The sequence below is a fragment of the Etheostoma spectabile genome, chromosome 22 (assembly GCF_008692095.1).
Source record: "Etheostoma spectabile isolate EspeVRDwgs_2016 chromosome 22, UIUC_Espe_1.0, whole genome shotgun sequence".
In the NCBI taxonomy this organism is placed as follows: domain Eukaryota; kingdom Metazoa; phylum Chordata; class Actinopteri; order Perciformes; family Percidae; genus Etheostoma; species Etheostoma spectabile.
In genome coordinates, this window is record NC_045754.1 from 8,863,813 (window position 1) to 8,874,889 (window position 11,077).

Below are 11,077 nucleotides of genomic sequence, written 5' to 3' on the forward strand. Positions count from 1 at the left end.
ATACTGTGATGAATCATTGTGCTAACTCTGAGCTGTCTCAAAGCTGAGTTACCGGTCAGTCACTGTGTGATATCGCACAGTGTGGATCCGAGTCAGAAATAAAACTACCTTTATAAAGTGTGCCAGCGGTAATTAATAAAAGCATTCTGAGACATTAGCAGCCCACAAGGGCATAAATTGTAATATAGGCTTGAATACATAAACAAAAAAAATCCATTACAACTGATAAACAGCATAGTATCGATCATTAAGAAGCAGCACAATCAGCATAAATCATGACCCCTTGTCCTTTTTCTCAACAAATTACACAATTTGTTTAACAAATACAAACATAGCTGAACTCTTAGTCAGAGTCACAAAAACAAAATGTGCCAACACATGCAGGAGAAAAATTCTACTGCACCTCCTCCTCCGAAAAAGAGGCAAGACTTACAGTCAGACCCGCCTAAATCAAACATTTGAGTCCTTTCCTCTTTGTGGGCTCGGTGAACTGCATGAGTTCTAAAGCCGTATTCCGCTGGCCCAAATATACAGCTCACCCCGTCCCGTCCCAGTGGACCTATCAGGTGTCACTGTTGGCTATTCATATCTCCGTCTCCCGGGTGATGACTGTAAACACTTTGGCTAGAATAGACACTGTTAAAAGACAGGTCCCTGTGACTGAGACAGTTACTGCAATCACTTTGTGACCTAACTTCCGAAATTCAACACCTATTATTACTGATTGTGTCTTCAGCTTAGACCATGTCTCCGTATCATCTTTCTCTTTTAACTGAAACCTATAATATCAAAAGACTACAGACTTTACTTGGATGCAATTGTTATTTTAAAATATTTGTACTTTTGATAGAAAGCATTACATTTTTTGAATGTGTCTGGCTTGCCTTATAGAGCAGGACCTTTTAATTTATGTAACAAGGTCAAGCTAGGGTTGGGTGATATGATGAAAGGTTAATTTTACCTGATTAAAATTAATTATCAACACAGTTGCTGATACATTTTTCTGCCAATCTACTAATTGATTAATTAACTAATCAAAACTAAAAGGTTCTTAACTATATTGGGATTTTGATTTTAACCATATCGTCTAGCCCTATCTGAAACCATAATGTATACAAGGCACTTTACTGGGAGGCAGCTATCAAATATGTAAGGCTATGGTGACTTAAAGTAAACTTTCTTCTGATACAGTCGTTACCATGAAACAAAAACAATATACTTTTCATTGATGTCTTCATCACAAGTAGATTGGAGGATGCTCTCCATACACCTTACAGAATGTATTCTATGGTTAGTCAGAGTGGACTTATGGATGTGTTCTCACTGTGTCTGCTGTGCGGTAGGGCGTGGAGCCTTTGCCCCCGGCGATGCTGAATCCCAGCCCCTTGTCGTTTCGAATCAGACAGGTGGAGAGCCGCTGTTGAGGCCCACTGGCAGTTGTCTCCATGTTGAAGGCGATGCCACTGCTCCGTCTCTCCCGCGGGAAGTAGTCATCCTCTGGCCTTAGAGGTGTGGTGGTGATGGCGTTCTCTGGCTCCACCATACGCTCCCGGAGCACTGACATGGAAACTGTAGCACCAGAGCTACGAAGAGCTTCAACCGCTGTGTGATGTTCTGCTTCGTTGAGATCCACTCCATTCACCTGAGACAAACAGATAGAGAGAATGACTGACTTGCAATGCAGTTAAATTAAACATCTTGCTATAAAACAGAGGTAAGCAATGCTAAAGGAAAAGTAAAAAGAAAATGCTTCACCAGTAGGAGTTTGTCTCCCACTTTGACCCCTGCTCTGGCTGCAGGACCTTCTTCAGATACTCTGGAGATGAAGATTCCCTGAGCACAAAAACAAAAAGATAAAATTAATCTGTATGATGTATGATTTCTTGATCATATACAGATTATATACAGTATATATACACAAATTACCTCATCATCTCCCTTGTAAGGTGTAGATCCTTTCCCTCCAGCAATGCTGATACCAAGGCCGCCAGTTTGTCGCATGATGGTTAGGGTGTGCTGCAAGTTGAAGAGGGGGGAGTAAGCACAACTACTGGTGAAGCTACTCTAAACGCCACTCAGCTCAAGACAGAATGAGAGGGAGGCAAGCCCACAGTGTTCTTATTTCTTTTCTCTTTTTTTTTTTAATAATTGATTACCAATTATTTTTTAACATCTTAAACATTACAAATTATGGGTGACCTCCCTCCTTCTGCCAGAAGGTGGTGTCAATCTTATCACAGCGCCATCCTGTCATCATGCCCACAGATGGATGGCGAGAAACTTTTCACTTGTCTGGAGCCGAATATCAGTTTTAAGCGGAAGTTGGATGACTTGTGCCTTGAATTTAGCTTTAAACACATTTTAAGTAAGTTTTGTACTTGAAAGTATACTGGAAAAAACATGTGTTATCTACCAGTAACCACTTAACTGACAGTAGACTTCAGACATAAAGTGAACAAACACACACTGGCTAAAGCCCTCTCCTATTGGAATCTCAGAGGATTGACCCTTACTGAAAACATATAGTGTGCCATGTGTATGTACAATAGGAGGGACTTTGAAAGTGTAAAGTAAATACTATATAACACTAAATAAGGCGTAACAGACTGCGTATATTCTGTGTACTTGCAAGCCATGCAAAAAGGGGGAGGAATGCAGACAAATGAGGGACAGGAGGAAGGAAAAGGGGAAATGTCAAAAGTAACGGATAAAAAGAGTGTGCTGTGTGAAGACGGTTTTGGACTCGTAGTGGAGATACCCCAGCATTTGATTGTAATGAGAGTACATTAATGCTTTCCTAAGCAAGCAAATCAGACAAATATAAATGTCTTTGAGATCACAAATACTTAACCAACAGAGACCATTTTCATTCATTACAAAATGAAACTTAAATGTTTCTAACAACACGTTTCAGTACAGGTTTTCTTCACTAAGGCTAAACAGGGTAGGATATTATTCATAACAAACACTATGAACAAAAGCATGCCAATAAAATATGAAAATTAAAAAAATCTACAGAAGATTAGCAATGCAAATATTGTCATTTCAACCATTTGAAAAATTAAGTCATGTGCAATATATAAATGTTTCCAATATCAAAATTAGAATACTGATAAGTATGCTTCATCCATTTTCATCAGTCTGGGACTCCTCTTCTGGTTGGCAGTTTAGCAGTTGAGTTGCCTATTATGTACCAAAAATCTGGAGAAAGCTGGAGAAGCAGCCCATTCATTCCACGGCAACACAGCGTGGACAGGGGATGAAGAGGAGCAAAGCAGCAGAAGCAGAGGAAGGTAGAGTAGCAGAGATGTAGTGCTGCAGAACCCGATGCTGGACTGGCATGTATACTACTGTGTTAACAGTCAAAGTTAGCTTTTTGGGGTATTGCCAGCATTTAGAATAAAATGGCAGGATGACAAATAGGCACACAATGATATGCTGCCTAAAATTTAGAGATGTGTATCAACTTGAAGAAGACAACACAACTGTGGGCATCCAGGGGACTCAATATTACTTAGAAAAGTCAGGGTTTCCAACAGCTAATAATATTTGGCCGGGCGACAAACGATAGTATTTGTTGTTTCAGGTGCCGTGCCATGAACAAGGCTGCTGTTCATTGGAAACACAGGGGAGGTGGATTCTACTTTTTATATTATACGAACGGGATCACAAAGCCCTATAAAGAGGTTTGTTCGGCTGGACATGAAATAGGCGGTGCCCCACCCTGCCTAAAAGATATTTACAGGAGCTGCAAGAATAAGGCTAAGAGAATCATTAAAGATCCAAACTACCAGGGCAACAGTCTTTTCTTCTTGTTGAGGTTGGATAGAAGATACCAGATATACCAGGCTGGCACAGAGAGGCTCAAGACGAGCTTCTGCCCTCAGGCCCCTAGAATCCTATATGACGGTACTGCCTAAGACTGCCCGAGGGAGAGAGAGATGCAACAAAAGTCCCCAGTGGTACTCAAACTATTTAAGTACAGCTGCTTGTTATACGATTGTCACATAATAAGTCCTAACCGAAAAGAAATAGGTAAGTCAATGTGCAGTAGAAAGTTAGCCAATGCCAACCTCACTTAGAGGCTTAGAGTCAAATATAAAGATAACTAAAATGCATGATCAAATAGTACTAACTGAGGCAAATTAGATACAAGGATACAACTGAACAATTTGTCAATGTCTGGAGAGTGTTATTTCCCCAGGATGCACTCAAACACAGCATATTTGTGAAACCTCATTGCAAGTTTAGTTCTACCATGTACGTGTATGAAATCAAAACTAAAAAAGCAAAACAATAAATGTAATAAATAAAAAATAGGTATTTCATTCCTGCATCCAGGTTCTGCCACACTGGCCATCTCAAAGAAGAGTTGTGGTTAGGGGGTTCCTAGTGATTGGCTTGGATTAACCATGGATTTCTGTGGGAACTTTCTCCACCTCGGAATACTGGTGGATGAATGAGTGGGTGAGTGAAGGGCACAGAGAGACGGGAAAGAGTATGTACAGACCTCTTCCTCCTCAATTCGAGCAGGTTCAATCAGCAGATTATTGACTTGATCAAATGACACCCCCTGTTAGGACAGGAACCAGCGACAGGCATGCGGATTAGTCAGGCCAAAAAAAAATATGCTCTCACTCTCTCACACTCACACTCACACTCACACTCACACTCACACTCACACTCACACTCACACTCACCATAAACTTTACCAAACACACCAAACACTCCACTGTCTGCTTGCAGGTTTTAGGGACTTTTAAGTCCACAGGGATGGACCATTTTGAAGCAGAAGCAATCCCACAATCACTCCCCAGCCACCAGAAGCAAATACAGGCAGAGATGGAAAGACAAGACCAAGGAGCTGAGCTACAGTGCAAAACACACAGTGTAGAGAGAGCGGACAAGAGAAGGCAAGATCTCCCATACCAGAATAAGCCCGGCCTCCACACCACAAAATGAAAATTCCTCTAGGAGCAAGCTTTAATTTAGACAACAAGTCTACTTTTGAAAAAAAAGAGTTAAAGTACACTTTTAACCAAGATATCTATAAAATGACTTTCCAAAAGTAATTCACAGATACATAGATAGGTTTAGAAAATAAGAGCAATCAAATTAATAATTTAGATTTGTTGAATTTGATTTACAATGAAGAATCTTACGCTCTACAAAAATGTAAACATCCCATAAAATGATTACCATGATATGACACAAACAAGGATCATTGGATCTCACATTCCAGCTCTGCCGATATAGGTTCTGGTTGGTCTGAGGTCAGCCACACAAACAGACCCACATTCAAAAACACACACAAAACAGATTTGGTGAGATGATAATGTTTGATCACAGTGTTAAAAAAACGATTTCTACAATCAGCATGGAATCAAATTATTCATTAAGTCTCCCCATACATTAATGTTCAATAAGGAGACATTTTCATACGCACGCAAAGCTGCCTTCACTCTCTCCATCTCCATTCATACAAGCACGCACGCACACACAATGTTACAAGAGCAAAGTGGGAAAATGTCATTATTCAATTAAATCAGGGGATGGCTGATAATATGGCAAAATGTTTAGTACTGAGCTGGACCAGTGTTGCACAAGAAAGGCCTGAAGCTGCTTGTGTGGAAAGAACATTACCATTTGACATCAAAGAATTCCTATCTAGAACATTAGTTGTGCATACACAAAGATCAAGAAGCTATCTCACGTAGAAGCACAAAGGTAAAATGAATTTCTCTAATTTATCTCCAAAAAAGACACAATACGTATATACAATTTTGTTGTGTGTGTGTCAAAGAAATCTACATGATGTAAGGTATTTTAAAGTATTATCAGCAATGACCTCTGAGTGTTTGTAGGCGTTTGGTGAAGGACATCTCGTCTTTGCATAGGACAGAGCAAAGGCAAAGAAAAGCTCTAAGACCGATGTGGAGTTTACTACTAAATCAACTCCTGACGTCTTCATTTCCACATTGACCCTGCATGCAATGCCACATCCTTAATATATGCTGGCAGACCACTCCAAACTAAATGCAACTGGCGAGGTGGTAAGGACACTCTATGCATACAGTATTAGGTGTTTGCATAGATGCAATGAGCAAGCAAAAAATATATTCAGTTTAAATATATTCTTACAACATGAATAGGAAATGTAAGAATAAAATATGTCATAAACTGATTTGGTGTGTGATGTACAGACAATACAACTGTTCTGCATAATAAAATATCCTGTTGTACTGTACCACTTGTAGTACAAATATGTAGGTGGGGAAATTATTATTTTTTGACTTAAAATGAAACAGTTTCTACCCTGCTACCCTCCACATCCTCTCCTCTCCTTTACCTTTACTTGACTGGAGTTGACCTGGAGCCGACTGTCTTCAAGCTCCTCCAATCTGTGACGATGCTGAGGGGTGCTTATACTTTGCTCTTCCTCCTCGTCATGCTCGTCCTCAGCAGGCTGCATCGGAGAGTTCAGGCCGTCAGGACTAAAGCCCTGCAGCAGCGCAGCCACAGCCTCAGGCTTGGGCAGCTTGGTGATCTTGAAGTGCTTCTTGTAGTGCGGCGTGTCCTTTCTGATCAGACGTTGCTTCTCTGCGGGAAAAGCAGGCCTCTCTTCTACGTCGCCCCTCTCACCATCTTCCCCGTCGTCCTCGTCGTCCTCATCCAAACCACGGATGATGGGCTCCTCAGCAAAGTGCACAGTGGGCTGGAGAGACGAGGGGTTTGAGTTTGAGTTAGTTAAATAAAGGGGGACCACAGAGAACTTTATTTCATTTAGAAGAATTGTCAAATGGGGAATAACATAGAACATAACATTGTATGGATGTTTTAAATATTCACCTCAATGTATTCCACCTCCATCTCATCCAGCTCGTCCTCATCCTGTGGGGAGCGGCTGTCTACGAGGTCCTCTCTTTGCGAGGCCACAGTCACATTTTGTCTGTACTCATGGGACGTGGCCGACAGTGTGCTATTGGACACCTGGGAGTCATGGCTCTGATTGGAGAGGTCACTGAGACGTTTCTCCTAAAAGCAAACGCATCAATTTGATAATTCAGGATCAAGTGCACCAGTGAATAATAGTGCTTTCATGTTGTGCATGAGGTCTGTAAAGGTGTTAACGCTTAATAGTGTTTTACTGCCTTTTGTCTACTTCAGTAGCAGGTGAGATGGATTGCAGCAACAAAATTACATCTCTAAATGATACAGGCTGCTGACAGATTTGACTTAATAATCATTATTCAGTATGATGTATCTACCTGTGGATCGGGGGACTCTTCTTCTCCATCTGGTCTGGATGTGTAAGCTTCATTCCTCCTCTCCTCAATCACCTTCTTCATCACCTTCAGCTCATTAGGGTGCGGTGTAGCTCTGCGCTGAAGGCCCTGAAACAAAGAAAAACAGAACAAAAAACATGAATTTGAACACAAACATGCATTCGTATGGAGCTGTTACAGAACAGTACAGAAATAAGTCAATGAATTTGTGAAAATATAAATCTGGACTTGATGTCTCACTTGAAACAACACAATTTTCAATCAGGATCAGCTCAAACAAAAGACAACAGAGCTGTACAATATCAATGCTGATAAGCAGGAGGAAAAAAACACCATTATCTGAGCGAAATGAAATGAAGAGGACATAAAGTGACATTGTATTGTTGGGTTTTCTCACTCTGCGCTCTGCAGCAGCCTCATCATCCTCCTCCTCCTCGGCTTTGGTCTCTTCCTGGAACTGAATGACTGACACTCGGTTCAGGTTGCTGTCTGTCCAACTGTCATCCACACTGTTCTGCAGCAGGTTTTCTGTGGAACATGACAAAGATGTCAAACTTAGTTTATAGCTGTAGATTACACAATCTGTTCTTGAAGTTGTCTATTTAAAAATAAAGTCTCACAACCCATATGTGTACTAGTCTATACTATCAATTAATTTAGCAGATATTATACAAAAAGATGCTATGACTTATTAAAATATAAAATTAAGTAAACGGTAAAACTATAATGAAGTTGGATTGGGGAACATGTAAAGAAGATTTAAATGTCATACATATTTGAAGACTTATCCTATTCATCTAATGAAAAACAATAACTATCCAATTAAAACTTCACATTGCATAAACTAAGTGCTACTCACCTAGACTCGGAGAAGGCTGCTGGGGCAGTAAATAGCAGGTCAGCACCTTCTCTCCTGTGTGCTCATCATCCTCTGTCTGGAACTTAAGCATTGGCTGTGACTGGTTCTCTGCGAGCCACATGGCTTTCAGATTGAGGTTTGTCAAGGCAAAAGGCAGGTTTTGTAGTCTGGACAAATAGAGGAATGAGGGATGAATCACAACCTTTCCTTTTCATGAGGTGAAAATAAAATATCATCTGCCTGATACGTGTATGATCATAAATGATTAAACTGCGATCACAAAACTCCTAGAGTTGAGAATGCAAAGAAACTTGTGTGTACTGTGTCTGTGTGTAAGGAACTCACAGAGAAAAAGAATTAGAATTAAAAACCATCATCAATCTGAAGAAACCTTGCTCCCCTATAACTTCACCAATGACCCTTTGACAATGATGCATTTGCTTGAGGTTTTCCAATTTCCTAAACTTAGCTCCACAGCTTTAAAAATACATCTACATGAAGTTATATTGCTAGATCCTGATCACATTAAAAAGGAAATTGGAGGAGCAGTGTCTCTGCAGGATGCTTGCAATGCTAAAAGTCAATTTTGGCAAAAACATTCAAATTAAATCTTTGACCTTAGCACAAAAGACTGCTGTGAATTATTTACAGTTCAGGGTGTTAAAAGGAGGTTTACCTGTTTCCGGCAACATCCAGCACATGCAGCTCAGTGGCATCTGCAAGCTCAGCAGGAAGTTTACCTAGGTGATTGTCTCTCAGTGAGAGAACGTTGAGGCTGGCACAGCCGCCCAGCTCTTTGGGCACGTTGCCCAGGCGGTTGCGGTCTACATTCAGGTTGGTCAGCTTCTTTAGCTTGCCCAGCGAGCGAGGAAGTGACTTTGAGGGAGTGAGACAGAAGTCATTAATATTCATTAAAATTATAATGAAGCTTAATAAATGTTAACTGGACTTAAGTATTGATAGGCATCCACAAATCTTAACTGGGTTAGTGCGAGGCAGTTCTAAGTGGTTTATATCTCCTACCTGTAAAAGGTTCTCTGTCAAGACAAGTTCTGTGAGGTTTTCACACTCTCCTATTGAATCCGTCAGTTGGGTCAGTCTATTCTGGTCCACCTTCAAGATGGACAGCTGTTTCAGGCAGCCTGGACACAAAACACAATACCAGTTAACAAAAAACAATATTAAACAAAACAAGTCTATAAAACACAATACCGTCTTACTGTGCTGTAGCAATAAGACTCCAATGATGTGATCTTTTTCAATTGACCCATTCTCTAGAATAAATTCAAATGAAAAAAAAACAAAAAAAAAACAGACAAGCCGTTGTTATTGCCTGTCACTCTTTACTGGCATTATTTTTCCAGTAGAGGGCAGTCCTATTTAACAGAGCTGTCTCCTACACACAGTGGACCTGCCCCTGACTTTACCTAATCTATTGCACCCTAATTAGATGGCAAAGGTTTCCTAAGAATACATTTTTTCACAGAAGGCATACGAAGAACTAAAAACACACTAATTAGCGTTGGGCAAATGATTGTTGTTCTTTCAGTACAAAAACATCTGGAAAAGTGCTGGGTTGGCCTATCAAATACATTCCTGCAGGATTACAGTAACGTAACATAAACACCATATTGGTTCAGTTTGCCTCTCAATCATTGTGACAAGAAATAAAATATTTGCCAACATGATAACTTTCCACAGTGAAATCTTGTTTGAGTACTACAAACCATTCAGTACAGTGTTTTGGTTTTTGATACTCAAACTGGACTTCCAAGATCATACTTCATGTCTTACTGGTAACTAAACAACATGTTTTTGGTCTGCTGAGACAATGTTACTCTCTTTCCTGCTTGTGTTTTCTCACCTATGCTGTCTGGGATAACCTCCAGCAGGTTCTGTGTGAGCAGCAGATCAGTGAGAGCCAGGAGGCCTTTAAGCTCTGAGGGAAGCTCCTCCAGACGATTTTCTGACACATCCAGACACACCAGTCTCCGGAGGTTCCCCAGCTCCTACACAAACACACAATAAATACCACTTGCAGTGAGCCGAGGAGGCACAAGACAACCATTACCATCATAAGCACAAACAAGAGGATGAAATCTGCTAGTGGGAGCTAATTCTGCGTATGTATAAAGTAGTTTTACAAAAAAAAAAAACATTTTTAGAGAAAAAGAGTTCATGCAACAAGACAGCTTTTATATATATATATAAAAAAGCATTTTTATTAGACAGTACTTACTGGTGGTAATGAGGACAACTGGTTACGGTCCAGCCATAGCTCCCTCAGGTTTGGGAGAGCACCAAGGGTGTCCGGCTAAGAGATGGGACGAAGAAGAGAGGGGAGGGGGGAAAACAAGGGGGCATTTGGTTATTTTTGTTAATGTTTGATGTGCCATGGATTAATCAACAAACGCAGAAGGGCTTCATTCAAAAACTTTCAAAGGGTTTGAGGCCGAAGTAAACAGAAATCATGTGCCCTAAGTACACACAAACACTTTGTAGATAAATTGGATGATTAAGCCAAAGAACTTTGGGATCTGTTATTCCTTGCACTACTGTTACTGCTTAAAAATCGTTTCAATATAGTATTTCTTTTAAACCTGGGCTCACTGGGCTAAATTTTTCCCAAATTACCACAAATGGATGTACAAGTGATGAATTAAATTAAGAAGAATGTCTTGTGAACTATTGGCTTAGCCTCCGCCCTTGTCAAGTCATACGGAATTGTTTACCGTCCCATGAGACATGGTGGGCGTCCCCAGATTTAGAGTGAGATACAGTGCACGCAAGGCCTCAGGTCTAAAAGATCGGTTCTGCTGTGCTTAGTGAAGTAAACATGTAGTGTGGATAATAATTTTGTGGTGGGAATGTGAAAATGATATCTGTGATACATGTCAGTGTGTTTGTGTGTGTGTGTGTGTGTGTGTGTGTG

General features: G+C 40.5%; 1 protein-coding gene across 26 annotated transcripts in view; it reads right to left on the bottom strand.

The window, feature by feature from the left end:
- scrib (scribble planar cell polarity protein) overlaps nucleotides 1–11,077 on the bottom strand; it is a 73,253-nt gene that overhangs the window by 28,738 nt on the left and 33,438 nt on the right. For 25 of the 26 annotated variants that reach the window (XM_032504009.1, XM_032504003.1, XM_032504005.1 and 22 more), the window contains exons 7-19: nucleotides 10,385–10,459; nucleotides 10,010–10,154; nucleotides 9,169–9,287; nucleotides 8,822–9,021; nucleotides 8,146–8,312; nucleotides 7,684–7,814; nucleotides 7,269–7,394; nucleotides 6,850–7,035; nucleotides 6,350–6,715; nucleotides 4,511–4,573; nucleotides 1,927–2,016; nucleotides 1,756–1,833; nucleotides 1,325–1,642 (exon numbers count right to left, since the gene is read on the bottom strand). In XM_032504009.1, the coding sequence (XP_032359900.1) occupies nucleotides 1,325–1,642; nucleotides 1,756–1,833; nucleotides 1,927–2,016; nucleotides 4,511–4,573; nucleotides 6,350–6,715; nucleotides 6,850–7,035; nucleotides 7,269–7,394; nucleotides 7,684–7,814; nucleotides 8,146–8,312; nucleotides 8,822–9,021; nucleotides 9,169–9,287; nucleotides 10,010–10,154; nucleotides 10,385–10,459 (2,064 nt within the window). The remainder of the gene's footprint in view (nucleotides 1–1,324; nucleotides 1,643–1,755; nucleotides 1,834–1,926; nucleotides 2,017–4,510; nucleotides 4,574–6,349; nucleotides 6,716–6,849; nucleotides 7,036–7,268; nucleotides 7,395–7,683; nucleotides 7,815–8,145; nucleotides 8,313–8,821; nucleotides 9,022–9,168; nucleotides 9,288–10,009; nucleotides 10,155–10,384; nucleotides 10,460–11,077) is intronic. The other variant, XM_032504006.1, reaches the window with a different exon arrangement.